The sequence below is a fragment of the Sinocyclocheilus anshuiensis genome, unplaced genomic scaffold (genome assembly GCF_001515605.1).
Source record: "Sinocyclocheilus anshuiensis isolate Anshui unplaced genomic scaffold, SAMN03320099.WGS_v1.1 scaffold1408, whole genome shotgun sequence".
NCBI lineage: Eukaryota > Metazoa > Chordata > Actinopteri > Cypriniformes > Cyprinidae > Sinocyclocheilus > Sinocyclocheilus anshuiensis.
This window is the reverse complement of record NW_015547704.1, coordinates 98170-125627: the sequence shown is the minus strand read 5'-3', so window position 1 is coordinate 125627 and position 27458 is coordinate 98170. Positions and strand designations below refer to the sequence as shown.

General features: G+C 38.1%; 1 protein-coding gene across 2 annotated transcripts in view; it reads right to left on the bottom strand.

Moving 5' to 3' along the window:
* LOC107703970 (dedicator of cytokinesis protein 10-like) overlaps nucleotides 1-27458 on the bottom strand; it is a 109730-nt gene that overhangs the window by 64204 nt on the left and 18068 nt on the right. The window contains exon 1 of one of the 2 annotated variants that reach the window (XM_016506782.1): nucleotides 11069-11240. The exons of the other annotated variant lie outside the window; for it this stretch is intronic. Within the exon in view, the coding sequence (XP_016362268.1) occupies nucleotides 11069-11209 (141 nt within the window). The 5' untranslated portion in view covers nucleotides 11210-11240. Of the gene's footprint in view, nucleotides 1-11068; nucleotides 11241-27458 lie in introns of those variants that run through there. 2 annotated transcript variants of the gene reach the window in all.

Here is a 27458-nt window from a genome sequence, read left to right as displayed (position 1 = left end):
TCTTCAAAAAGAACACAAAGAATGGCCTTCTCAGCTGCCATAGTTGCAACTCTTGCGTCATCAGAACAGAGTGTTCAACGCACCACCGTTTCCATTTAAAAAACGTTTTGCACCGTTTTGTCGGGGCTGAACGCAGCCCAGGATTACTAGAAATTTTCAGGCAAGTTTGTTGGAGTTAAAATCTGCAGGTTGTTGGCCCTCCAGGAGCAGGATTGGACACTCATGGTCTATAGCAGGGGTCACCAAACTCGGTCCTGGAGGGCCGGTGTCCTGTAGAGTTTAGCTCCAGCCCTAATCAAACACACCTGAACCAGCTAATCAAGCTCTTACTGGGTATGCTTGAATCTTCCAGGCAGGTGTGTTGAGGCAAGTTGCAGCTAAACTCTGCAGGACACCGGCCCTCCAGGACCAAGTTTGGTGAGCCCTGGTCTATAGGAATAGGAAACACCTGAACAAAATTTCAAGTGTCATAGCAAAGTTTCTGCATACTTCCATTAATGTGACATTGTATTGTTTTTTTTTAAAAACACATGCAAGGATATTACAAATCTGGATTTTGATTTGTCATTATGTTGATGTGGAAAAAAGCCATTGAAATCAGTGATTTTTAACCCTGCTCCTGGAGCCCCCATCACTGCCCATTTTGCATGTCTCCTTAATCAAACACACCTGATTCAACTCATTATCTCATTAAGATGAGAATCCAAAACCTGAAACTGGTGTGTGAGACAAAGGAGACATTCAAAAAGTGCCGTGACATTCAAATAAAGAGTTTTGGAAGGAACTGTGTATTGTGATTTCACTTCTGGTCACTTGTAATCACTTCTCACCCACACGTTTTGGTCAAGCTCGAGAACTGAAGCTATTCAACCCTGTTGCCAACATTATGAATGATCAAACAGCTTTTTTGTCCTTTGTGGTAAAAAATAAATAAGATCATCAGACTCAAAAGTGTAGCCACTTTAATCTCAAATGTAATGAAACACAAAGCCTGATGATCAATGAGCCAGAATTACAAAAGACTCACCATATAAATAACCAATGGGAGAAACTGTAAGACTCAATGTGGCAGATGTAAACTCCAACTGTTTGTTTCGACAGTTGTACAAAAGTGTGCCCTCCAAATCTTTAATCAAATCATTATCATGCCACTTCTCTCATGTGTGAGGGCTAGGCAATAAAGCAGTCAGATAGCCAGACGAGTTACAATCTCTCCTCTAAAGCAACCTGTCACTCACATGAAATTATTGCAGCAATTACGACAACAATCCAATCAATTCCTGATGGACAAAAAAAGTCCCCTCTATGTTCTATCATTAGTTGGTTAGTGTGAGTGATGAGCAGCATCTGAAATGCTGACTTTAAAAAATTGACATGCTTGGAGCAGTTGAATGAGGTACTTTAGCTATACGCTCTAAAAATGCTGGGTTACTTTTTTCAACCCAAATGCTGTGTTGAGACTGTTGGGTGAGGAAGCTGGGTTGATTTGACTTAATTTGGGTTGATAATGGTTCATAATCAGTAACCCAGTGGTGCAGGGTTGGGAATGTGGACATGAAAGAGAGCATGCATGTCATGCAAGTTCAAACGGTTCTCTGTGTGCCGATACTACGACACATATCTGATGCTATATGTGGAAAATAACAGAAAACTAACTGAAGCAGACAGAGAACTTTGAATCTGCCTCTGACCGGTGTGCGTGAAGATGGAACTGAAAAAGGTGAAATGGCGTTTGAGACGAGCCTATCCAGGTTTGATGCAACTGACTGCTGGATATTTTTCTGGTCTTCACCAGGAATCACACTGTTAAAAATGCATTTAAATAAAAAAAAGATCAAATAACACAGATTGACGGCTTCAACAGAAACATATATAAGTACCAGGCTGTCATGCAGTTGGTCAAGATGCTCTTTATAGCGCATCTGTAAAAAGATGACTAACAGCTTCTGAGAAAGGTTAGAAACTTGTCAGAAACTTAAAGTGACTCCTCAACCATTCAAGATAAAATGATATACCATCTTTTGTTTGTGTCATGTAGGATAAGCTATCTGACCATTACACGTAAGACAGCTTCTGATCCAAACAGACTCGTGATTTGATTACATCATAACTGCTTTATTTATTCAGAAGCAGATAGTTGTGTATTTTATTATTTTATTTGGTTAGTTTACGGTTAGTTTTGCTTATGGATAATAGGTTGGACTGAAAACAACTTCCGTTCAAGTCGAGATCACAAGAAAATAAGTTGTGATAATGAGAAAGTAACTTTTCTTATGTCTAGATCATGAGAAAACGTATGTTATGTCAAGATCACGAGAAAATTAAGTCGCGATAATGAGAAAAAAAAATGCTTATGTTGAGATCATGAGAAAATTAAGTTGTGATAATGAGCAAATGACTTTTGTTAAAAAAAAAGTTGTGATCACAAGAAAGACAAATAATAATAATAATAGGGATTCTGTACATGGTGCAGTCATTAAATGTATATGTATGTTTGTGCTCTGTCTCTGTCTGTTATAAGTATATGTGTGTGCTCCTTTTTACTGAAGCATGTATTTCACCTCCACATTCCCACGCAGAAGACATATAACATCAATAATACAGTAATATACTGTTAATATACACATTACAGTGCTTTAGGTATCTTTCATTTATTTAGCCATTTGCTCCACAGGACACGAAACACCGAGAGTTGTACTGTCAGTAGCCTATTCTACACTCAAACCTGCTCAGACGTGCAGTTTAAAATGAGAAACATAAAAGCTGGTTACATCATCTTGAAAAACAATGGAGGAACCAGTGGGTCAGCACACAAACCCTGCAGGGCCTACAGACTGGTGCTGCCATTTCTCATTGATGAAGGCCAATAAATCTGCTATGAATTGATTCCAAATGTTCCCACAGAACAGCAGAAAGTATAGGGACAGCATGTGGAGGAAACTCGACTGAGCACTAAGACATTAGTCATTTTCCCAAATAAACCAGTATACACACATCAGACACTGACAACAGCTTCCTGTGTCGCAGGTCTCACACTAATATCAGCGCCTTCAGCTACTAAATCAGCTTTAAACAAGAGAAATCGAACAACATGCTGACCCCACTGACAATACAGTGCATTAAACAGAACTTTATAAAGCGGAGAGTTCCACTGTTTAACTCTAGGGGAGTTGGAAAATGAGCCTATTTTCAAAAATAGTGGAGTGTTCCTTTGAATAGCTGATACTGATTCAGTAACGAAACACCGCCTTGTGTAGCTCAGGGACGCAAAATAGTTCTGCTGTGGCTTTGTTTGAAACTATTTTTGTTAAAAAAATTAAATAAAAAAAATAAAAATAAAAATAGAGCAAAAACAGGAACTTGTGCTTCCTTTGGAACTATTTTTGTTGATGAAATAGAGCAAAAAGAGGAACTTGTGTCTAAAATGTAAGTCAATTAATATTAACTTCTTGTTTATTGGACTGTTTTATAAAATCAATATCACATTTGCAATCGTGCTGATATTTGGAGGAAAAAAAAAACTTTTTGTGTGATATTAACTATATCAGTTGAAATAAAAGACATACAAGTCATTCGAGGGCATTTCTGCCCCCTTATCTTGAATTTTTTGGGAATTCTAAATGTTTTTTAACTTTCACTTTCACTAAATCACACTCCTCGCGCAGTAGTCTAACCTACATCTCGGTGTATGCGTGCACTCTTTGGGTGTGTTTTTGTTTGGGTTTTTGCGATATACTCGATAATGTCAAATCCCATATCGTTTAAACAACAATTATGATATTATAGTAGACCATATATATCACACACCCCTAGTTGTTAGAAGCTTAATAGTTAGTTTATAGTCAACGTTTGGTTTTTTACTTCTGGCAATTGCATTTAGGTTTTAAATTTCATCATCATAACCAAATTTGTGTTAGAATGATAAAATTTTGTTGGCGACAAAGCATATTTTCTGCAATAATCCAAAAACCAATGGAAAAGTCCTATTGGGGTTCTGTCGAGGGAACCAGGGTGATGCTCACTTATGGGATGGCCTACAAAATTACATCATCACAGCAGCGGTCTATAAAAAAAGCCAATATTAGGCCACTTCAAGGTTATAGGCATCACGAAATAACCCTATCTGATTAACAGAAGTTGTAGTTCCACCTTTTATGTTTCAAAATTTATTGAGTGTTTCATAGTACAATGCACAAACAGGTGGCAAATTTAGGTAATACCTTAAGTCATTTACCCTGACATTCATTAGGACAACAGGAAGTCCACCATTTTTGTTAAAAGTGCATAAAGTTAACTTTAAAATATTTCATTCATACTTCAACATTATGCAAAGACAGTGAAGATGCTAAATTACAAAATGACTTTTAATATCTCCAACGGTTTTGCCATAGCACAGCAATAAATTTATGGTGAGAAAAGAGAAACAGGAATTGTCTGATATCTTTTGCACCCATTGAGTGGTGTTTGGACAAGGAGGCTGATCACATGCATGTGATTATTGTGCGTCACTTACAACACATTATTACAGTTCTATTAATACTGAAGACCTCTGATTTTATTTTCAATACAGTCCCTAAGTCAGATATAAGATGGTACTAGTTGTGATTGTATGAAATGAGAGCGCATGGGTGTAATATGAGAGATTGAACCTTTGTGACTGACCAATCAGAATCAAGCATTTCAGAGAGCCAAGTAATAAAAATAACGAACACACAAGCCAAACATTATGTGAGTAACGGAACTTTTCAGCAATATTTTAGGGGAATCATATCTGCAGCTTAAGGCCAGCTTAAGAAGTCTGTTCTGTTCTTCCTTGCTTTCGTGCATGAACCGTGTTTTAGTTTTCTTTGTTTTACACAGCCGTGATAGTCAAGGGAAGACGGTGTAAACTAAAAACAAAGTCCAAGCGATGTGCGTGAGTGTGACAATAGCAGATTTCACTTCTTTGCTTTTATTGGTGAAATTGCTACTTTTTCATGTCAACCCATGATCATCAACACCACACTGTCACAGTCAGACTCATGCTTTTTCTTCAGCATGGCATGGCCTAAACACACAGCACACAAGTTTCGCTGTCTGTCATTACTCTGTCTACTCTCTCTGTCTGCATTAAAGCTGTGTTCACTTTTCACTTATTCAACACATTAATTTTCACTGTATCACTGTGTGCACTTACACAAGCATAGCTTACTGATAGGATCAATCAAGCAGCCAGACAGGCACCACAATGGTTGGGTGTCCTACATGCGGCTGATGGTGGTCGATCATAGTGTATGTGTGGAAATAGTGTGTTTTGTGGGGCCATAATATAATGCTGGAACACACAGGAAATAGGGGAAAATGGAGATGTAGGATTAAACAATCCAAATTAACACATTATTTTCCCCAGCCCACATTCTGATTTTCCTCCACCGATACTGCAGCCAGTGATATTGTTTGCTCAACATTTAAATATCCTGGTTCAGTGTTCGCTGTAAGTGGAGCTCCTCTGAAACCCTCCACCTCCCCCAGCTCCACCTGTCTAGATCCAATATGCGATTTATGTATGCTATTCATGAAACAGCAGCATTCATACATGCTTATAACAGCATATCTGTGTATCTATTAGCAGTATTACTTGCTCTGCAGTAAGTATTATATAGTATATTAACATTATCATATCCATTAACATGCTAAAACTCTATATATAATTGCTGAACTTAAATTCAGCGATTATTCTATACTTAAAAGACACAATAGGGTTATTTGGAGATATAATATTCCAGCAAGTCTGAATGATCAGTTACCAAAGAAGCATGACAAAATTATTCAGGAAAATAAGTTTTCTCATTAAAGTGATAAAACATTGTGTTGCAAAAATGAGTACACCCTCCTGAAGGATACAAAATAAAATATAAAGGCTATTTTTGATCGACAACCAAGTATGTTCAACCAAAACATTTAAAGACAATTAAAAGTGTTGTATAGCCCACTGAATCATTCTCAGACTTAATGTTGGACGGTAATGGAAGCACTTGGGAGATAACTGTCAGGAGACTTATTTCTTAGCAATCTGACCTTCGCTTTAAGCATTCATTTTGTGAGAGTGATTTTTTTGCTAGAAAAAGAGCAGGAAAATACCAAGCAAGTGTCTTATAGCCAGCAAAATCTATGAAAAGAGTGACTGTTTCATCTCACACAGTAAGATGCAATGTGCAGAAGTGAAATGCGGCTGTTGTCCACACAGGAACTACATCCTAGCCAAAGCACAATAAATTCATTTAACCTTTTCCAAGACTCATTCAAATGATAGAATCCAAACACTGATCTCATGAGACCAAGTCATTTTGGATCTAACAGCAGCATAGAAGAGGAGTACAAAGCTTTTAGTTTGCAGGAGTAACAGAAATGAACTTTTCCAACAAGTTTACATTGATTTTTACCTTTTATGGGCATTTACCTTTTCTGAAGTGGCATTTAGATGCATTTACAGAGACTGCTTAATGCACAAATAATGTTTTGATGCGTTAAAAACAAAATGTTTAATAGTGATATTTGAAATGATTTTTGGGGAAAAAAAGGGGGAAAATACTTTAAATATTAACCTAAAATCTCCAGTAGGTGGCGGCAAATCACTGCATGAGTGAGTCATTGACTCATTCATTCAACCGATTTGTTTAAAGGAACACTCCACTATTTTTGAAAATAGGCTTATTTTCCAGCTCCCCTAGAGTTAAACAGTTGAGTTTTACCATTTTCGAAATCCATCCGAAGCTGTAGCTTAGCATAGATCATTGAATCTGATTAGACCGTTAGCATCTCGCTCAAAAATGACATTGATGCTCTCATTAAAGTGATAAAACATTGTGTTGCAAAAATGAGTACACCCTCCTGAAGGATACAAAATAAAATATAAAGGCTATTTTTGATCGACAACCAAGTATGTTCAACCAAAACATTTAAAGACAATTAAAAGTGTTGTATAGCCCACTGAATCATTCTCAGACTTAATGTTGGACGGTAATGGAAGCACTTGGGAGATAACTGTCAGGAGACTTATTTCTTAGCAATCTGACCTTCGCTTTAAGCATTCATTTTGTGAGAGTGATTTTTTTGCTAGAAAAAGAGCAGGAAAATACCAAGCAAGTGTCTTATAGCCAGCAAAATCTATGAAAAGAGTGACTGTTTCATCTCACACAGTAAGATGCAATGTGCAGAAGTGAAATGCGGCTGTTGTCCACACAGGAACTACATCCTAGCCAAAGCACAATAAATTCATTTAACCTTTTCCAAGGCCCATATTTACAAAATATAGACTCATTCAAATGATAGAATCCAAACACTGATCTCATGAGACCAAGACAGTCATTTTGGATCTAACAGCAGCATAGAAGAGGAGTACAGTGAGAAGTGCCTGGTTCCCACAGTGAAGTTCAGTGGTAGTAAAGCTCTTCTATAGGGGTGTGTGAGTGCTGAAGAGAGAGTTGTATTTTGTCAGTGCTGTCATGAATTCACACACCATTGCTGATGCTAAAACAGAAGACCTCTGCTCAACTTAACAGTTAAAAGTATCATTCCATTTTCCCACCATTTCATATTTCTGAATTAAACGTTTAAAACATTAAGCTCATACGATTATGCAATTGTGATTATTTAGTTTTTTACTTTTGCAGTGTCCAAGCAAACAATCAGCTATTTTGAATTCATATTTGCAGTTCCGTGACTGAAATGTAGTTTTAAACAGAGTAAGAGAAGAAAAAGGCAAAACAAATGAAATGAATGAAGGAATAAGTAACTCCAGATGCAGAACTGTTTTCAGGCTTGTTTTTTCTTTTTCTGTTGACCTACATGGAAAATCACTGCAGCAACTATCAACTTATAGTAAATGAAACACAGCGTAAGTCACTTTATTTGCCTCGCTCTCTCGTGACCCTAGATCTCAGATCTGTCTCCCGTTCCCTACAGAACATAAGCACAGCTGTTGCTCGGCTTTCCCCAAAGATCCCAGCATTTTTCCAGGAGTTTCACTACTTCTACTTCTTCCGCTCTCTGTCTGTCAGAAACAGGTCTGCATGGATCAAACCCCACTCCAGCTCTCTTCTAAACCTCTCATGCACACACACAACTAGATCACTAGATGGACTTGAAACCATATAATGTGGAATGCACTAGCATATTCTCTTTCTATGTTACAAAACTGCCCTTGTTTCCATTGTTAAACAACCCATCTTTAATCAATGAAAAACACATGACATCAGGTCCCTTTATTCTGCACTTAATACATCAGAGACATAATAATGCATAATTACACTTTGGATCATTAGATTTGGCACATGAACATGAATATCTGGACTGAGCTGTCTTAGATAATTGTGTTTCATTGAAAAAGTAGGTAACACTTCATTTACCGTATCCTTGTTACACGTTACATGTACTTACTATAATAATAACAATAAATTATGCGTAATTACATGCAACTAACCTTAAATCAAACCCTCCCCTAACCTAACCATATAGTATGTACATGTAGTTAATTAATATTTGTCAGTACTTAAATGTGTAATTACACTGTAACAATGACACCTTAAAATAAAGTCTAACCAAATAGTAAATATAATGATACTAAAAAACACTGCTGTTATTTGTTGGCAACACTCAATACGTACTATATAAAAATGATTATAAATCACATAACTCATCACCAGCTAACCAAGTAATGAAAGAAGGTTATGCAGAATTTGGAAAAGCAGACAAAAGAGAAGAAAGATGGCAGAAAGTTAAATAAGGATAACGTTTTTCATTATTTCCATTTTCACCATCTTACACTTGTATTTTAACACAGGTTTTATGTGTTATACATAGACAATTAACAATTAACCTTGCACACCTGCAGATAATAATAGATAGGTGCGTATAGGAAAACATACCAAACCAAGGCCAAACACAAAAAAACTCAACAGTCCCGCACACTATCGATACTTGCACATATATATTTTATTAACAACGTTTCGGTCTGAGTAAAAATTAGTTTTGAGATAACCCTTCTACAGGATGTTTCTAATATGATGTGTTACGTCATTGATTGTGATCGGTAATTATGTATCATTGCAGTGATTGGTCATTTGTTGTTTTTAAATGAGGTTGTGCCTGAATAGTTGTTGTATACCTGATGAAGGTCATAGGACGAAAACGTTAAAAAATACAAATGTGCAAGTATCGATAGTGTGCGAGACTGTTGAGTTTTTTATACACAGACATGTAAAAATGTCTAATGTCAGGTACCAAACCAAGGCCAAACACAAAAAAACTCAACAGTCCCGCACACTATCGATACTTGCACATATATATTTTATTAACAACGTTTCGGTCTGAGTAAAAATTAGTTTTGAGATAACCCTTCTACAGGATGTTTCTAATATGATGTGTTACGTCATTGATTGTGATCGGTAATTATGTATCATTGCAGTGATTGGTCATTTGTTGTTTTTAAATGAGGTTGTGCCTGAATAGTTGTTGTATACCTGATGAAGGTCATAGGACGAAAACGTAAAAAAATACAAATGTGCAAGTATCGATAGTGTGCGAGACTGTTGAGTTTTTTATACATAGACATGTAAAAATGTCTAATGTCAGGCTGTGCTAAATGATTTTGTCAATTTTGCAATGCACACAGATTCAGATTCTTCTTTAAAACACTGCTGTATCCAATTAAATATATAATAATGTTAAACTCTCATTGGTGCTCTTGTAGAAATGGAATAGTGACTGGAGCAGATGTGCAGTATCACTGTTCATCCTGTTTATGTTCAATAAACTTGATCCTAAGCAGATTTGAACTTATGATGACACATCTATTTAATGCAGTTGTCCACATACAAATAACAGGGCTTAGCATCCTAAAATTAGGATATCCAACCTTATTTACAGAGCTGGGCGATAATATAGCTACAAATCAGGCAGCTGAGATCTGTTATATGGTATACATCACTTTCCATGAGTGTACTTTATGTATGCGAAAAAGTTGGATACATATGTCCAGACAAACCAAAAAACTAAACTACTGAAAAAAAAAAAAAAAAATTCAATGCATAGAACTAAACGTACAACTACATACTAAGTGTAACACTAAATGACATTAAATTGATGAGTGTTCTATGTCAGAAGTAGAGTAAAGCCCAGTTCAGACTACACGATTTTAGCCTGATTTTGGAACGATCTGCTTGACGTAGGGTGTCGTGCGGATTCGTAAATGACAATGGGCGTTGGGACGCAAGATTCAATCGTTTCATCTCGTGTCGTGTGTCATAGTGGACGACAACCAATGCATCGTCAGCGACACTTCACGACGTCACCACAGAAAGACTAGCATGTTTCATTTTTTTTACTTCATCCACGACGAGTTCCGTCACATTTGTGACACTGGCCAATAGGAGCACAGAAGCGCCTTCATACATGCTTTCAAACAATGTTATCGGTCTTGCTAGGTGGAATTTTACAATAGAGGGAATGTTCGTGGAGCGATGGCAATAATACTCCTGCATTTATGATGTTTCCTTACTGCGACAGTGAAAAAAGGTCAAATAAAAAACTATTTTACCTCACTTCTTTTAGACAGTTCATACTGTCCTCTTCATGCAATCCAGATTTGTGTCCACTGTCAGATTTTCTTTCTTTTTTGGGCTTTTCTGACCACAAGACATGGCAAAACATGCTGTTTGCTAGCCATTGTTTGTTTACACTCATGGCACCTTCTGTCTAGTCCCGCCGTATCGATGACAGCACGCACACCATTAAAGATGGCAAGTGATGAATGGTCGGGTAGCAACGTGTAGTCTGGCATGTTTCTTGTTCACGACACGACAAGATTTTAGGAGTCAAAATCGCATAATCTGACACAGTGACTGTTGTAACCAACAAAAAAATTGTGTAGTCTGAACCGGCTTTATAGTAAAATATTCAGTGTGAGGAACTAAGCATTTGAATTCCATTCAGATTCCAAAATCTGCAGTTTTTAAATGTTTTAGAATTCTAGAAGTTTCCAGTAATTGCTGCTTTTATCAAAGTACGGGAGGTAAGAAGCTCTGGTTACCATGGTGATAGCGGGTTCGCTGGTGACCATCCCCTCTTCCGGTGCTGTGATTTCCAAGAGAAGTTGTTCCTGCTGGTGAGAAAAGATGCGTGAATGGTTTCTTCTCATTATGGAGTGTAGTAGACTGGTGGTACAGCCCATGCCTGAAGATCCCAAACCAGCATAGAGCTTCAGGGGATTCCAACCTGAAGCTGAATCCTAGCTTTTTTGAAACGGCTTCACAGCTAGGTCTAATTTGGGGTCATCAAAAGCGATAAAACCATTTTTTTAAGGTCTAAAATCAGAATTAGACTAAAGTAAAGTCTCAAGATCATGTTGATTAAGTCCATCAAGTGTTTGTCCTCTCATCGTCTTCTCCTGCCATTCTGTCCGCTGTTGTATCTGTCTGTCTGGCCAGGTCTGCCTCTGCAGATCCACTAACATCCTGTGAGTGTCTTCCAAAACCACACACTCTCTCTCTCTCTCTTTCTGGAGAGCAGGAAACACTGACAACATTGTCTCAGCACACAGATCAGCTGCAGCTGTGCACAGCTGGGCGCACCAATCAGCACCCGCCCTCCACATCAGCTGACCAGGAAAAAGAGCCAAAATCACGCTGGCAGTACACACACTCCCACAGTCTGCTCCTGGACCCTCAGTCTCACATACTCCCATTTTCTTTACCCTTTCTTTCTTCCACTCTGTTCTTTTAGCACGGAAGACTTGCGATTTGTGAGAAAGGTTTAGGTTTATCTCTAAAAGAGTGAAATAATAAAATCAAGCTGAGTTCCGTTTATCAAATAGAGATGTGTAAATGTGTCTGATTAGGTTGCTATGGACTATTAAGCAGCTACAGGTAATAGGATGAGCCTCAGATGGCAAGCAAACAGACCATCCCATAGTGAAAAAACACTGACAGTTGCTCTGGGTTTTGGTTTTTACGTGACTCACTTCCAAACGTTTGCAATGACTACTGCACCATTGTTTGAACGACCTACTAGCCACTGCACACACTGCTCTATTATTGTGGTAAGTTTCAGGTTCAAGTTCAGGCCCTTAAACAGCACTGCGGTTGTGGTTGGTCGCTTTACATGCCTGTCGCACAGAAACTTCCAGATTAAGTGGAGAATAATACCAAACTTTTTTGTACTCTTTTTTTGTAATCCAAAAAGAGAGATTGTAGATTAGCAGTGACGGCTCGTCGAGGGAGGCAGGGGAGGCACAGCTTGCCCCAAAAGTTTGAGATGAAAATGGGAGGAGGATGATTTAATGTTCATAAAATTCACAATTAATTTCAGTTCATGTATCAGAATGTGTATTTTTTGTTTGTAATTTCACAGCTGTAATACCATAACATGTTAATAAAGTTGGAAAGCACCGCTTTTCTATCGTGAATGTGCCGAATCTGCTGAATGCTGATGTAATTACAACCGCTAATGATAGAGAAGGGGAGGGGGAGGCTGGGGGAGAGGCGAGCTCTCGTGCCTCCGTTGGTAAAAAAAATAGCCAATCAGCATCGAGTGTTCACTTTCAGCGCTGAGGAGTGTTGCGAAAAGAAACCTGATTGGAAGATCTGATATCAACCAATCATCATAGAGATGTAAATTACGTGATATTAGTTTGAACGTCTTCCGCTGCGCTGATAATGTACCAAGTACTTATGATGAGTAGCGATACTGAATATTTGATCACCAACAGATTTACCAAGCTGTCATTCAAACAGTATATATACAAAAAAAAAAGGGAAAACACGCCTAAGTTGGATATAGGCTACAGCAGTCGACTTAATTAAATGGCACAACAGGCAGCTCTATTTTAACACAGACTTTTAAGAAGGGATGGATGTTTGCTTCAAGTGATAGGCCAGGTAAGTGAAATTATATTATCTTGCTGTATGTGTGTAGTTTTCTTTACATTTTCTGACTAAAGACAACCAAAAAGCCATTTTAAAGAGGTTAAGCAAATAATAATAATAATCGGCAGGGATCCCAGACCAATACAATTAGTGTGCCTCCTCTATTTTAAAACCCACGAGCCGCCACTGTGGATTAGAGACAGCACACAACCACTGCTCTGTAGGATACTATCTAGTCCAGTTATGAAACTCTAGCAGTCTTGCAGCGCACTTTCAGAAACCTTCCACCTCCCCCCGCTCCACCTGTATCTGCTACGGGTAATTTCATGTATGCTATTTGTGCGTCAGAAGTGTCTTGTTTGCTCACAGCAGCAAGTCTTTACATGAATTTGTTTAGCCTACTGACCATTGCATGCAATCGTGAAATACAGCATATTTAAAACTTTTAGCTATTCATTGTGAAAAACCGATTTCGAGTTCGGGCTCTAAATTTAACAGTCCTGCTAGGGTCGGGTCGGGTCAGACGATCTCGGGTACGGGCCGGGTTCCGGCTTCAGTTTAAAGCCAGTGCAGACCTCTAGTTCCCGGGGGCAGGGTTTATGTACATTTTAGGGTTTGTGAGTTTACAAACCCAGGAAGAAACTCATTGTAGTACCAGTCGTTTGTTGGCCTTAAAAAGCGAATTCTGTGAAAGAAAATATCTCCCTTTGCATTGAACTTTGAGCGTCGTAACTTTGCAGATGCTGTTTATGCTCAAACAGCAACATTACACTAACAGTAACTAACAGTTACAACTAACAACACACTAACTACAGTTAAAAAGGTGAAACCATAATCAATGACCCCTTTAAGGCCGATATACTCATCTGGGTTAAGCCACTTTACACACAGAGAGCATCAAAACAGATCATTTTTATTTTTTTTGGATGACATAATAGAAAAGTTTCTGTAGCTGTAACTGTTGAAATTTATTTTTCTTTTTAATTGAAATATCCTTTTTTTTTAAAAATGTATTTGTATGTATTTGTTTATTTAAGAGTGCTAGATCTTTCCGGCATGTTTGTTGCTGTGAATTTAGGCAGTTTGGCACGCTACCTGTATAAACCACAATCTTCAAACCACACATATGAGACATCTGTGAAGCAAAATAACAGGTTATTTCACATGTTGGCCACTAAAAACAAAGCATTTGTGGACAGAATGCATGTACACTTGTACTCGCAACTGCATCAGCTAAGCACACGTTTACAACATGTTAAGCCGTTTAGTATGTGAACTGCAAAAGACTGTATGTGTGTGTGACACATGAGCTTACTTCTGCGTAAAACCTCAACACACAGCATATTGCACACCTATCAAAACTTCTGAGAAACAGAAAGCAGGAGGCTGTGTGTGTGTGTGTGTGTGTCAAGGTCATGCAAGCCATGTGACCAAAATAAGCACTCTGCAATGGTGGCTGCATGAAAGACTAAAGTTAATTGTACTGCTTTTGTGCCATCTAGTGTTTGTCCATCTACACCAGAGGAATTTCCCTTTTTTCAATAGTTAAATCATTTATTTAGACAGTGAATCAGTAGATAAGTCATAATCAGTTTTAAATGAGGAAAACATAAGTAAAACTAGCAATTGTGTTTATAATTGATTTCTGTCCATTTGACCTGCCTACAGGAGAACCTGATGCATATTCTGTGCACATCATTCAACCATGCAAAGGTGTGAATGCATGCAAATGTTTTATTTGTTGTTTATCATGGGAATTAAGTATAATAGCCATATATGTTTTTATCTTTTGCAGCACTCATTGTGAAACGCTTTGTACATGCACGCAGCTGGATTTTGGCTGTATGAGCACCACTTAACCATGTAACCTGTTTCTATTTTTAAAAAAGTGTTTATATGTGAATAAAATACTAAATTAAGATCTATTCGTAATATAAAGCGACCCTGTCCCTTCAGAAGACTTGGATTAAACCAGTCGATTCATATGTATTCGTTTATGTCTTTATGTGGGATTTTTTTAAAGCTTCACTTTCAATGAATGGACAAAAAATGATGCAAGAATATTAAAAACAATCTTTTGATTTGGGTTTGGAACATAAGGATGAGTAAATGAGGACAGAATTTTCAGTTTTGAGTGAACCATCCCTTTAACCCTTAAACTACCCATAAAATGTTCACATATTGCATATGTCCATGAATCCATCCAGTCTCCAAACCGTTTGTCCTCTGTAGGGTCGCAGAGTGCTGAAGCCTATCCCAGTGTCTTGAGCCAGTGGCCATGATGGCCAGTCCACACACACATTCAAACCTACGGGCAATTTATTGTGTACAGTTCACCTGAACTGTATTGGAATCCAAACCAAAACATGCAAACTCCACAGAGAAAGCTCCTGGCTCAGCCGGGACTCAAACCGGGGATCTTCCTGCTGTGAGACAACAGTGCTACTCGCATACATATTTGATTGGGAAAAAAAAAACATTTTGAAGAGGCTCAGAATTGGATGTGAGAAAGTCAGATCTCAAGCATTTTTGTCTGCTTACACATTTCGACAATATATGATCTGGGTCAGACATGAGTAGAAAAAAAGATTTTTGCTCCTGTGTGCAGCCAGTGTAAACAGTCTTTGTCACATCGTCAATGGTTGCTCTTGCTTGTGTTGCCGGAAATCGCTAGCCCTCACTGAAAATGAATGATGTTTGGTTGCTGTGAATCGCTGCCATTGTGAGCCACTCTTGACTCTGAGGGACTGGGATAAAAATCAAGTTACACTTGTGTAAGTAGCAACAGAGAGCCAAAGAGGGGCCTGCAGGTGGCAGTCTCAGCCTTACTTGAGTATGAGTAAAGAGAGGCTACTCTAAGCATTTTTTTTTCTACTTTGAGAAAAGGAAACTATTAATTCCTCCTTAGGGAGGCATTAATAGACTTCAGACATGAAGAAGCAGAGGAAGAGTAGCACTGAGTTTCCTCTGTCTTTTTTGCTCACTCTCTCTCTTTTTAAATTCCTATTTAGTTTGACTAAATTTTAAAACTTTATTAACATTATTGATCACATTTTGCACAGCAAAATCCTTGGTGTTAAATGTACACTGCTTGGTGTCTGAGTCCAGTCTAAGGACAGTAAAAAGTAACACTTAGGGTGCTTTCACACCTGTAGATCGATTGCTTTGTTCCGAAACAGGGATTAAAATTATTACAATGTGGCTTTTTATTCTTGGTGTGGTTCGCTTTCACACGGCAGTTTCTAAACGGACCAAATTTGTTAATACAAGTCACGCGCGAGTAAACTGTTCTCTCATTGGTCAAAGTTCCACGGTTTATTTTCTGGGATTCCACTGAGCTGTCACGGCTGTCATCCGTCAGGATGGAACGACAACAGCTTTTTTTTTTTTTTGCAGCTGTCCTTATATTAATTTATCATTTTGAGCAGGAGTCCAGGATTCATCGGGAAAACATTTTTAAAATGCACCTACTAGGAAGAAGAGCAATAAGACGGCATTATAAAATTAAAAAGTGCGCTTTTTTATTTTGAATGGCGAAGACGTGCTCACCCACAGACATTCACAGGTTCATTTTGAGGTATTAGCAAAAGAACAAAGCTGATGCTTTTCACGGAACTTACGTATTTACCCATTATTCATTGTGATATAGTCTGGTTCGTTGGTCCGTTAGATCGGATTGCTTTCTCACTACAACCGAACCGCTCCAGAGTTCGTTTTCAATCGAGCCGAGACCACCTCGTTCAGGCGATCTCGGACCGATTGTTTTGGCGCGGATCCGAGCACGATTGCCGTGTTCACATATGCCCAAACGAACCGAGCTAAGGGGGGAAACGCGCCAGGTTCCGAAACAACGAGCCAGGTGTGAAAGCACCCTTAAGCAGTGTTACAGTTAACTAGATAATTAAGTGATGAATAAAGAAATTATTGAACATTAGTGATGACACCTACTGTTAACAAGCAGAATCGCTGAAGGAAAGAGAAACAACAAGAACAGAGAAAAAGAGGAGAGGAGCAGAAACACAGCAACTGCAATTGATTTGAGATGAAATAAGGTAAATAAAAGAAAACATTAAATCTCTCAAGATCTCAGCAGAGGAGGATTACACAACTCCACAAACAGCAGCACCAGCTTAATTTTTTACCGATTTGCCTTTATTGCTTTCATACGTGTACAAAAGTTTTTGCTGAAAACTAACAGAGGTTTGGCTACAGTTTTGTTTTAAGTCTCCATTATGGTGATTCGCATCCTTTGACTTTTCATGTCAACAAAAAATTTAATGCTGCAGTGCATGCTGGGAGCAAGCATAGTACTAAACTTATACATTGCTCTCAGCATGCATTGCGGCTTGAATAAATTATGCCGCTGAATTGTCATACTATTTTCTGCTTTTGTTTTTGTTTACCTTTTAGTCGCTTGATTTGTAATATTTAGAATTTACCAGTTTATCTGAATTTTTTTTTAATGTCACCATTGTTGAGGTTTATATGATGAGTGTTGATGTCTAAGCATGTTTCAATGCCCAATTAAAAACTGCTGCACCAAATATGTTGTTGCATCATCATGAAAATGTGGTTTTATACACAATTGTATTTTTTGTTTAATAGTATAATTTTCCAGGGTTGTGCTGTGTACAACTGGTGCCATTCTCTGAGAACCACTGACCTATTATAATAATCCTTTCTTGTGTTCATGTAGCCTGTTTTATGAGAATCCACTTTCCAAGTGGAAAAACTGCAAAACTGTGCTACTCATCAAAGCGTAACACCCAAAAGATGGTTGCAGCATCATGGTACAGCACATGGCACAGTCTGTTTCTCAAAGAGTATTTCTCTGACCCAGAGATGCTCTTTGTGACCACCAGACCAAGTTCACAGCTCTGAGAGTAAATGGTGTAAGTCAAAAGACCAAGATGTCCTGAGCAAGTATAAGGTCCTGGATTTTGAAATGCTTGAGGAAAAGGGTCTGGAAAACTGCTTAGGTTTAATTGAATGGGGAGAAAGAGTTCCACTAAATGGAGGTCATATCATGAACAGGCAAAACCAGGTTCTAAAGATTGTTAAAGGCAGCAGTGGCATGTCTAAATGGGTGGCATTGGGGTGGCCTGAGCTGGCCCTAAAATATCACTGGTCATGCTAAGTGACACCGTAATACTGGTCATCACCCAAGTCAGAGTGGGATCTTCAATAAAGCAAGATATGTGACATTCTTGGTTTAAATCATAGCTGACAGTGAAGAGATGATCAGTGACTGATGGAAAAATAACATTTTAACAGCTAATTTATTTATAAAAATCTATATGGAATTTTTTAACAAGGAGTTTTTCCACTACATTATTTCTAGATCATAGTAAAATGTTAAAAAAATTAATATTTGAGTCTACAATAAAATGTTCATTATCAGCTGACTAAATATCCAACCTATTAGAGGAAAGTTGGCTTATTCTGCATGTCACATACCACATGGCACAAGCTAACTGGTCTCTGTTGGATCTGCAGCCAACGAGCTTGCTTGGTCAACATTTAAATAGTTTGGTTTAGTGTTTGCTGTAAGCAAGTCTTGCTTGCTTACAGAAACCCTCCACCTCCCCCAGCTCCACTTGTATAGATATGCTATGGGTAATTTCATGTATGCTATTTGTGCTGCCCACAGCAGGCTGTCTGTGAATACATTAAATAAACAAATACATTAACATTAACAATCATATCCATTACCATGTTAAACTATTCTGAGAGGATTCAAAGTGCAACATATTTTGATCAACCGGAAAACTGGAATTCCATGCTTGCAAACAACACATCAGTGGACAATCATTCCATGCTGATGACCATCAATGCTATTTTGATATTTTAGCTGGAAAAGCACACATCCTATAAGACACTTAAGTATATAACCATGGAATTTAGAGGGCCAGCCATTTCCTTATATGCCTCTTTATGAGTATAATGATTGACAATGACTGAAATTATTTTGAGAGGGAAAATGGTTGTTTTCTATAAGAGGAAATCTCAGTTAGAGTTTAGCTTTTAGACCAATAAAGGTAAATGTATCTTGTCCTTTCATTCACTATTAATGCTCAGTGAATGTACATACGCAATTGTAGGCACATGTACGCAAATTTGTCCTGTTTTGGGGGGATGGGGAGTGTGAAGGCCATCAGTACAGTGTATTAATAATTCTTCACTCCTGCGTTGCTGTTTGAATGAATTCCTGCATTCTCTAGGGGCATTCTTGAGTGGGAAGCTAGTATGCAGCTACTGCAGTCCACCTCCATCTGCAGCCAGTGCCAGCTGAGAAAGAGAAGGTCCTCATACATAAGCCTTTGATGCACTTTTTCATTTTACACTTCATCTGGGGAGGTAAAAAAGCACAAGTTACAATTTCTCACAGGAAGACTGTGACAGGTCTTACTTTTTAATGCTATTTTCTTTTGCATGATTAGAGAGCTCAAGATTCTGTGGTGCCCTCATAACTACCCTTATTAATAATCAAATACAAAAATGGAGGGAACTTAGAAATACAAAAGTACAGCATACAACAGAAATACAACAGTAAAACACTTTACATAATGAAAGTCCAAGTACTTAGGTTTCAGAACAGTCTTTATTCAACACATTCCTTAAAGTGGATACTCGAGGATACTTACATTTTGTCATGTAATTCTTGATTCAACCTTATGTGAAGAAACCGTCTAGGTTACTAAATGTAACCTTGGTTCCCAAAGTGGAAACGAGGTGCTGCGTCATAAGCAATGTGGTCACGTGTTCTGAAGCCTTATAGATCATGCAAAATCACCCATAAAGAGCTAAGTAACCCTTATACGTAGAGCACCCTTGTAGGCATGCACTTGGAACTATCATCTCACATTTTCTGCAAGGTGCACAACAGTGAGTATGGCCAACTATGCAGCATCTCATTCCCACTCAGGGAACCAGGATTATGTTTTGTAACCTAGATGCTTCCTTTCATAGGAAACTCTGGGTAATAACACAATGGGGATGATATACCATCGCGCCATGTGAACAGTAGTTTCCAAGTACTCAGTCCATGTAACACTTATGGTGACACAACCACAGGTTAACAGACAGACTAAATTCAGTCAACAGAGATTGTAAAATCTCACATAAGTAAGTGGAGAGGACCAACCTGCTGCCATATAGGTATCTTGAAAAGAGACACCCTTAGCAAAGGCCCAAGAAGCGTCCTGATAGTCCTAGTATATGACCTCGAATGCTTAGAGGCGAAAGCAACACACGTATCTCACAAGCACCGGAAATCACATCACCAATGTGATAATCTCTGCTTGGAGACTGCAGCAACCTCCAACAGGACCTCCTGGTGCAACCTCCAAAGCACACAAAAAGTTTTAAAAACGTTTTTGTTTGCATGTACGCAAACCTCTCCTGTTCATCTATCTCAAATGGAGAAGGAAAAAAAGGTCTGCAAGGCAATAACCTGAGACCTAAATGAAGCAGTGACTACTTTGGGAAGATAGCCTGAAAAGAATCACAAAACATGCTGTTTCAAGGCAACAACAACATTCTTGTCTAGGTTCACTTGCAACCCCAATTCTCTCAAATGTTTGAGGATGACATCTTGATGCTGTGTAGCTAGTGCAACTCTGAGTAAACTAATACCAGCTAATCATCAAAAAGATTCAGGATGTAAATGTTGCTGGAGGTGCATTAAGACTACATCCTTATATTTTTTGAAGGTGTGAGGAGCAGCGAATGGAAGGACACAAAAACTGGTATGCTTTGCCCTCTGAAAGCAAACCACAAACATGTCCTCTGTTTCTGCACAATATGAAAACAAAATATTGTCTTTCAAATCTATAGTCTCAAACAACTCCTGATAGACATTATCTGCACACTCCCCCTACTAAGCAAGCTAGCTAGCTTTCTAAAAGCCATTGAAGGGAAAGGACTAATCCTGACAAACCCATAAAAATGGCACACAAAGTGACCTCAACAGATTGGCCTGGAATATTGATAACTTCACACTAAACACCGCAGGAGACCATGACATACAGTACACACCTAGCTGCAAGACACTGACTTTTACCTGCATGCAACAACCAACAAGACCATCTGAGACTGCATCTACACAGGATAACCTTCAGTCGCAAGATGCAGAGTTTCCTGGACTGATAATCCGACACTGTCAAAACAGACTACCAACATCTGAAACAAGTGTGTACCCTCATAAAATAATTATCAGATTATATTCCTGGACACCTAACAGGTACACCATGAAACTCTCCAAGTTTACTACAACCGACTCTGATGAGCCAACTGCAGAGCTCACAATGAACCTGAGATGGTTGAGGACACAGGCTTCAAGAGCCTCTCCCTTCGAAATCTACATGTCATTGTGAGTCACCACTGATCACGGCCTGCCTCCACACAATGACAAGTCAACAGCTGTGTGACCTGACACAGAAGGCCTTTAACAAACACAAGGCCTCCTCTAAAAGGATTTCAAGACACTAGAGGTTCAACAATACTCAAAATCCCAAGCTGGCACCAGAAGGCACACAGCGTCACTATAATGCAAGGTCCTTTAATAAAAAGCTATGGGACCTTCCAGTCAGCTGAGAACAGAACTGTTACTATGATATCAGATCCAGGTACCAGACCAACCGCTGGGAGACACATGCATGTATACATGTGCTGCTCCCCTTCCACTTTCTTCCAAACTCTCCCCTCACACAAACATGTTCTCTTCACTAATTCTCCACATGAAGTGTTGCCAGATAGCACAGAAAAGTAACCTGATTTAATATGCAGTTACCCCAGTTATTGTGCTTTCAGAGCATTTAATGCATTTAACTCAGGTTTTCTTAAATGTAAGTAGAGAGAGCTTCAAGGACAAAAGATTGCGATCTACTGGTTTAGACAATTGACATACATCCTTCATCATGTAAAATGAGGAATGCTACAACACAAGGGATTCATCCTAAGGAAACAACAACATTAAAATTGCAAGGTTAGCTAAAAATGCACACATAGAGACATGTTAAAAAATGTAGTCTGGTATTGTCATTAAGAGAGGATTTAGATCTAACTCACCTAGGGGCCAGGAAGAGCCAGAAAGGAAGAGAGCTGACAGTGATAATGAGGAACTACTCTTCACTAGCAAAGAAAGCCCAGATCTGCTTTAAAACATAATTTCGATGTCTAAAGTTTGGATATGATCATGGTGAGCAGGATGTGAAATCCTGGAACAGCACTTTTTTCCAAAGCTGGAAGCTACAAAGCTACAGGCTGTCTTTAGTAAGTGTGGTGAATTATCTACTGTTTAGGTGCTAGGGGCCATTCACACAGAATGCATTTTTGTTTTGAAAACCGCAAGACAAGGGCAGTGGAATGGGGAAATAAATGCAAGGTCTCGAGATATGCTTTTTAAGTTGAACTTATTTTAACTTGAGCACCGCATTTTTAGAACGCAATGTCATATGCAAGATGCATGTAAGCAATGGTCAAACCTGTCTATCTAACGTGTTTACATAGAAAAACAATGGAAAAGTAGTGCAATGGAATGGAAAAATGTGCTCTGTGTGAACGGCACCTTACCGTGAATTTATTATTAATTTTCTATGTTTTAGAGACTGGTTAGAATATTGCATTATATATGCAGAATGCTATTTACTAGGGCTGGGACGATACCTCTATCTCCAATTCAATATTATCACGATACTTGGATGCCGGTATTGCAATTTTTTTAAGAATTGCGATTCTACAACTATAGAAATTCGATATTGCTATATATTGTGATATTTGTGTGCTTTTTTACTCTAGACCCTGGGGAAAAGTTGAATGATACACTTATACAGATGGTCACAATTAAAAATAAAAAAAAATCAACAACAATTCATCATATCTTTGCAGTCATCTTTTCTGTTTTATTTAAGTTTTCAATAAAACAAGCAGCCACAGAAAGTCCAGAAAAATAGTTCACAAAAAAAGTTGATCCGTTTTGCATTCCCTGAAGCGCTGGGTAGCTTACTCAATGTCTCAGTCAGTTTATTGGCTTGCAGGTGCTTCTGCTTTCACAGGTTGTTCATAATTTAGCTCTGGATGGCGTTGAGAAAGATGCGCACTCATGTTAGTCATATCACCACAGTAAGATACCCGTATATGACAGATTTTGCACACTGCTGTAGACATGTCTAGATTTCTTTGATGTCATACATATTTTTTAAAAATATTTATTTCATTTTTTAAAGCAAGAGACATGAAAAAAATTAAAATATGTGTACATGGACAAGATGTTTATGCAGAACTATCTGCACGCATTTCAAATTAGAAGTAACCACTGCGATTTAATCATGATCCAAACAAAGATGCTGCATACATGTAGCATGAGCAGTTTCTGATTTGCGGTAAATTAGATTGTATACTTTCAAAATCTGAAGCAAAAACAGAATGGTCTGACTTCAGCTTTGTGAAATTATGCTACATAAAACATTTGCACGAAACAAAAACAGCAAATGGGCTGAATGACAACGCAGATTCACTCTCTGGCAGCAGGTGGCGCTTATGGAACAGCAGCGATACAGCATTTCCATGGTTAGGCCGTGTGTCCACCAAAGCATTTTTAGCCAGCTGAACATGCCAGGCGCTCTGCTGAAAACGCCTAGCTGTGAGCGACTGAGAGCGCTCTGTGATTGGTTAGCTGACTAAAAAGTGACAGTGATGAGTGCTGCATTTAAATGCGTTCACGCCATATCGTAATTTACGAGATACCAACTTGTAAAAAGTGTTCACGTCCTCGTAGAACTCATAATTACAACTTGTGAACTGGGAATTTTCTGAGAGCTACAACTTGTACCACCTGACCACCTCTGATTCATGTTTAGGCATTGATAGTGCGATAGTTCCGAGTCCAAGGGTGTGAACATCTCCAAGTAGAATGTCATGTGTTGTCATTTTGAAATTACAGTAATTACGACATGGCGAGAATGCAGCATTTTACTCAAAGTTGAACATTCTTCAACTCTCGGAGCCTCGTCACGCTCCTGGCATTTGAAAAAATGTGGAGCTTCCATTAAAAAACAACTGAGCTTCCATTGAAAACAACTGAAAAAATACGCTAGCCTCGGAAAAAAAAACACTTTGGCGGACAGGCGACTTTACCGCTGTAAACAGAGCAGCGCTGCACTTAAACCCTACTGTAATATGCATGATACAGAGACGAGATGAAAAGAAAATACCATCTAAACTTTTCTAAAGACAGCCAGTTCCCCTCAGAGATACGTTCATATAAACCCCAAATTCAATATTTAGGATTTTCTTCCAATATTTCACGCATGATGAACAGTGAGCTGCTCTACCTCTTACAGTAATTTTTTTGTTTTTGCTGGTGCAACTGTGCTCCGTTTTCAGTGTCTCTCTCTTATCGTCCCATTTAAAGAATTCGTAATATTTCTACGCAAATGACATTTTGGAAAATGCAGTTTGCGTGCAAGTCTGGAAAAGAAATCGGCTGAAATAAAACAAAAAAAAATTTCGGTTGCCAATTTATATGAATTAATATCAATTTTGGAAAAAAATAATTTTAAAATCATAAAAAAAAAAAAAAATAGCCTATTTATTTTTTGTACTAGCATGTTGTTTCATGTTTCCCTGTGTGTGTTCTGCTTCTGTCTGCTGTGTGCCTTGTTTGTCCCCATAGTTACACTCATTAGTTGCCATAGCTACTCATAGGACCACACCCACTCCTTGTTAGTTCCCATAGCAACTGACTGGCTCCTTTTGTTGTCCTCTGTATAAATAGCCCTTGTGTTTCCCTTGTGCCTTGTCAGTTGTTGAACGTAATGGTGTCGTTTTGCTCGTGGTTTTGTTTCCTGTTGTTTGTTTTCTTGTTTTGCTATTAAAGACCCTGCATTTAGTTCCACACTTCAGCCTGCTTTTCTGTGCAAATGTAATTGTACATTTATGCTATAATTTATGTTAATATATATTTGGAAAAGTCAGTAATTGAATACATTTATTATTAATTGTTGATTGTATTTTTTGTGATATTAGCAATTATTTATTAAAATCGATGTTTATTTTGATGTATTTTATTTTGTGTCAAAAACTAATTTATCTCGTATATGGTTAGATTAAAGCATATAAGCTTATCTGATGGCTGACATGAGCTTGAGCCCTGAAGTGGTCATTGGTTGACATTAGAAGTCTGCACAAGCTCTTTTTTTCAGTCCTGCTCCTGCAAGATGTTGTCCTGCTTTTCACGTTTTACTTGCTGTTTTTACTTGTCTTGAAAAAGGCATTGCTAATAAATGGCTAAATGGGATTACAGACATCATTGGGGACATTAAATGACAGACAACTAACTGACCACTTGTCTGAAATCGGATCATTTCAAAATCTCACATAAATGATTTTTCGTCTAGATTTGTAAAGTAAACTGATTTTTGAAAGTCATCAGGTGTATTGGTCATGTGAACATGCTCATTGTCTCTTTTCCTCCCTTCAGCAATTCGCTGCTCCTTCTGTGTTTGTCCTTCGCTGATGTCTGGAATCAAATCACTGTCTTATCTCAATAATAATGCTGTTCAAGAGATAGGAAATGCTTTCAAGCTCTTTCAGTGGCCACACCAAGCTTCTGTGCTCACTGAGACCAACAATTATAAATCAGCTTTAAATGATGTAATTGGAATCTACAGTACAGGTTACTATATGAAAGACCTATTTACTTATTATTATTATTTATTTTTTTTTAAGATTAAGGTCTAAGGTTGTTTGTAGAACCTGCACTATGTGGTTCTATTTGGTTAAGACTGTTCTGGTCTTCCTGAAATAGATAAAACGGCAGTGGTTATGGTGGTCGAAGCGCATTCATATCGGCTATGCATCTGAGAAACAAACTGTTTCTTTGTAACAGCTTTGGAAGACAATACTCTCTTCAGTGTGCCCATCTTTTATTTATGACCTCATTAGTCTAGTGCTTTTGTCATTTCGTTGTTGAAGTGTGTACATACAGAGACTTGAGTCATTCCTGAAAATTAAAAGGAACCAGTGTTTGATTTGAATACACAAATTACAGTGTACAGCTGACTGTGTGTGTGTGTGTGGTTTGTTGGCTGTGGGAGTGAATTGTGTATGTCACTAACACTGTGCATTTAAATGCAAACATAGCTTTCTTACTACACATGGTTATCTTGTGTGCATGTATTCAGTTTGTTTCTTCCATATAAGGAAAGTCAACAGGGTCCAATGTTTTGAACACCAATTTTCTTTAAATAAATCAAACTCATACAGGTTTGGAGTGACGAGAGTGATTAAATAATAATGAAAGTATTTAAATTTTTGGGTGCTGGGAAAGATGAGACGTATTCAGTGACTCAAGACCTTGTTCTGTGGTGGCTCTCTAGCCCGTGGAAAGGCAAACCAGTTCTTAGAAGGCTTGCCAGTCGAACCAACTCCGAATAGCACTGGCTCTGAACTAGCACCTGGTTCATGCTGGTGGAAAAGGGGTAATTTTGTTATAAAAATTGTGAGAAAATCATATTGTGAGTTGAGTGAATTGTTACACCCCTACAATGTTTGCATAATTGAACAATATTTGAAGGCTACATGCTAATGTTTTAATCTATTTACTTATAATTATTAATAGCATTGCAATAGTTTTTGCTATTTGACCAGAAATTGGTACAGAAAACTGTGTGATTTGGTATTGGCACCGACTACTGAAATGTAGGTACAGTGACAACACTAAACTCTTTCATTTTATTATTTGAAGGCCAAGTGCCACTAATGTTGTGTTTTTATAATGTTTAAAGGTTTCATTAAAGGAGTTTAAGTATTTTTGTTCTTTACCATGGCATCGACTTGGGTATTGAGTAACGTGTACTTGTGGTGGTATCAGTACCGACTACTATATTTTTGGTATTGTGACACCCCCAATATAGGCCTACACTTTTTTTTCAAACTTCATCCCAAAACACCAACTTTTTATTAAAATGTTCCGATACCAAAAACTGATAGAACACAGCACGCACAATGTTTGTTTCCATAAAATGAGGCATCGATAACTAAAACAGGGAGCAGAATGGAGATATGTAAGAGTAAGGATGTCTATTACCGTATTGACCCGAATATAAGACAATGTTTTTTTCTTGGAAATGCATCTGAAAAAACGCGGTTGTCTTATATTTGGGGTCTAGACTTTGACATGTCAATAATACACCCACAACAGTAGGTGGCGCCAAATACGCATAAAACGAGTGTGCCATGAAATACGTAATGTAATGCGTGTTGTAAAGATCGCGTGTAAAAACAAAAGAAAAACAAAACCTTACAGCTGCATGAGTCGTGACTGTCACGTTAGCCTGATGGGACCAAACTACCTTTGTGATTTTAAAACGTAAGACAGTACCCAGATTTGAAGACTACAGTAAGATTTAACTTCTACTGTTAATAAGATTTTGGTAGACTACTATTAGATGGATAGCCTAAATGTCCTAATTCAGATGGGCTACCTGTTTTTTTTTTTTAATGGTATATCAAAAAGTGTATTTTTTAAATGTGATTGTTGGTACATTTTACCAG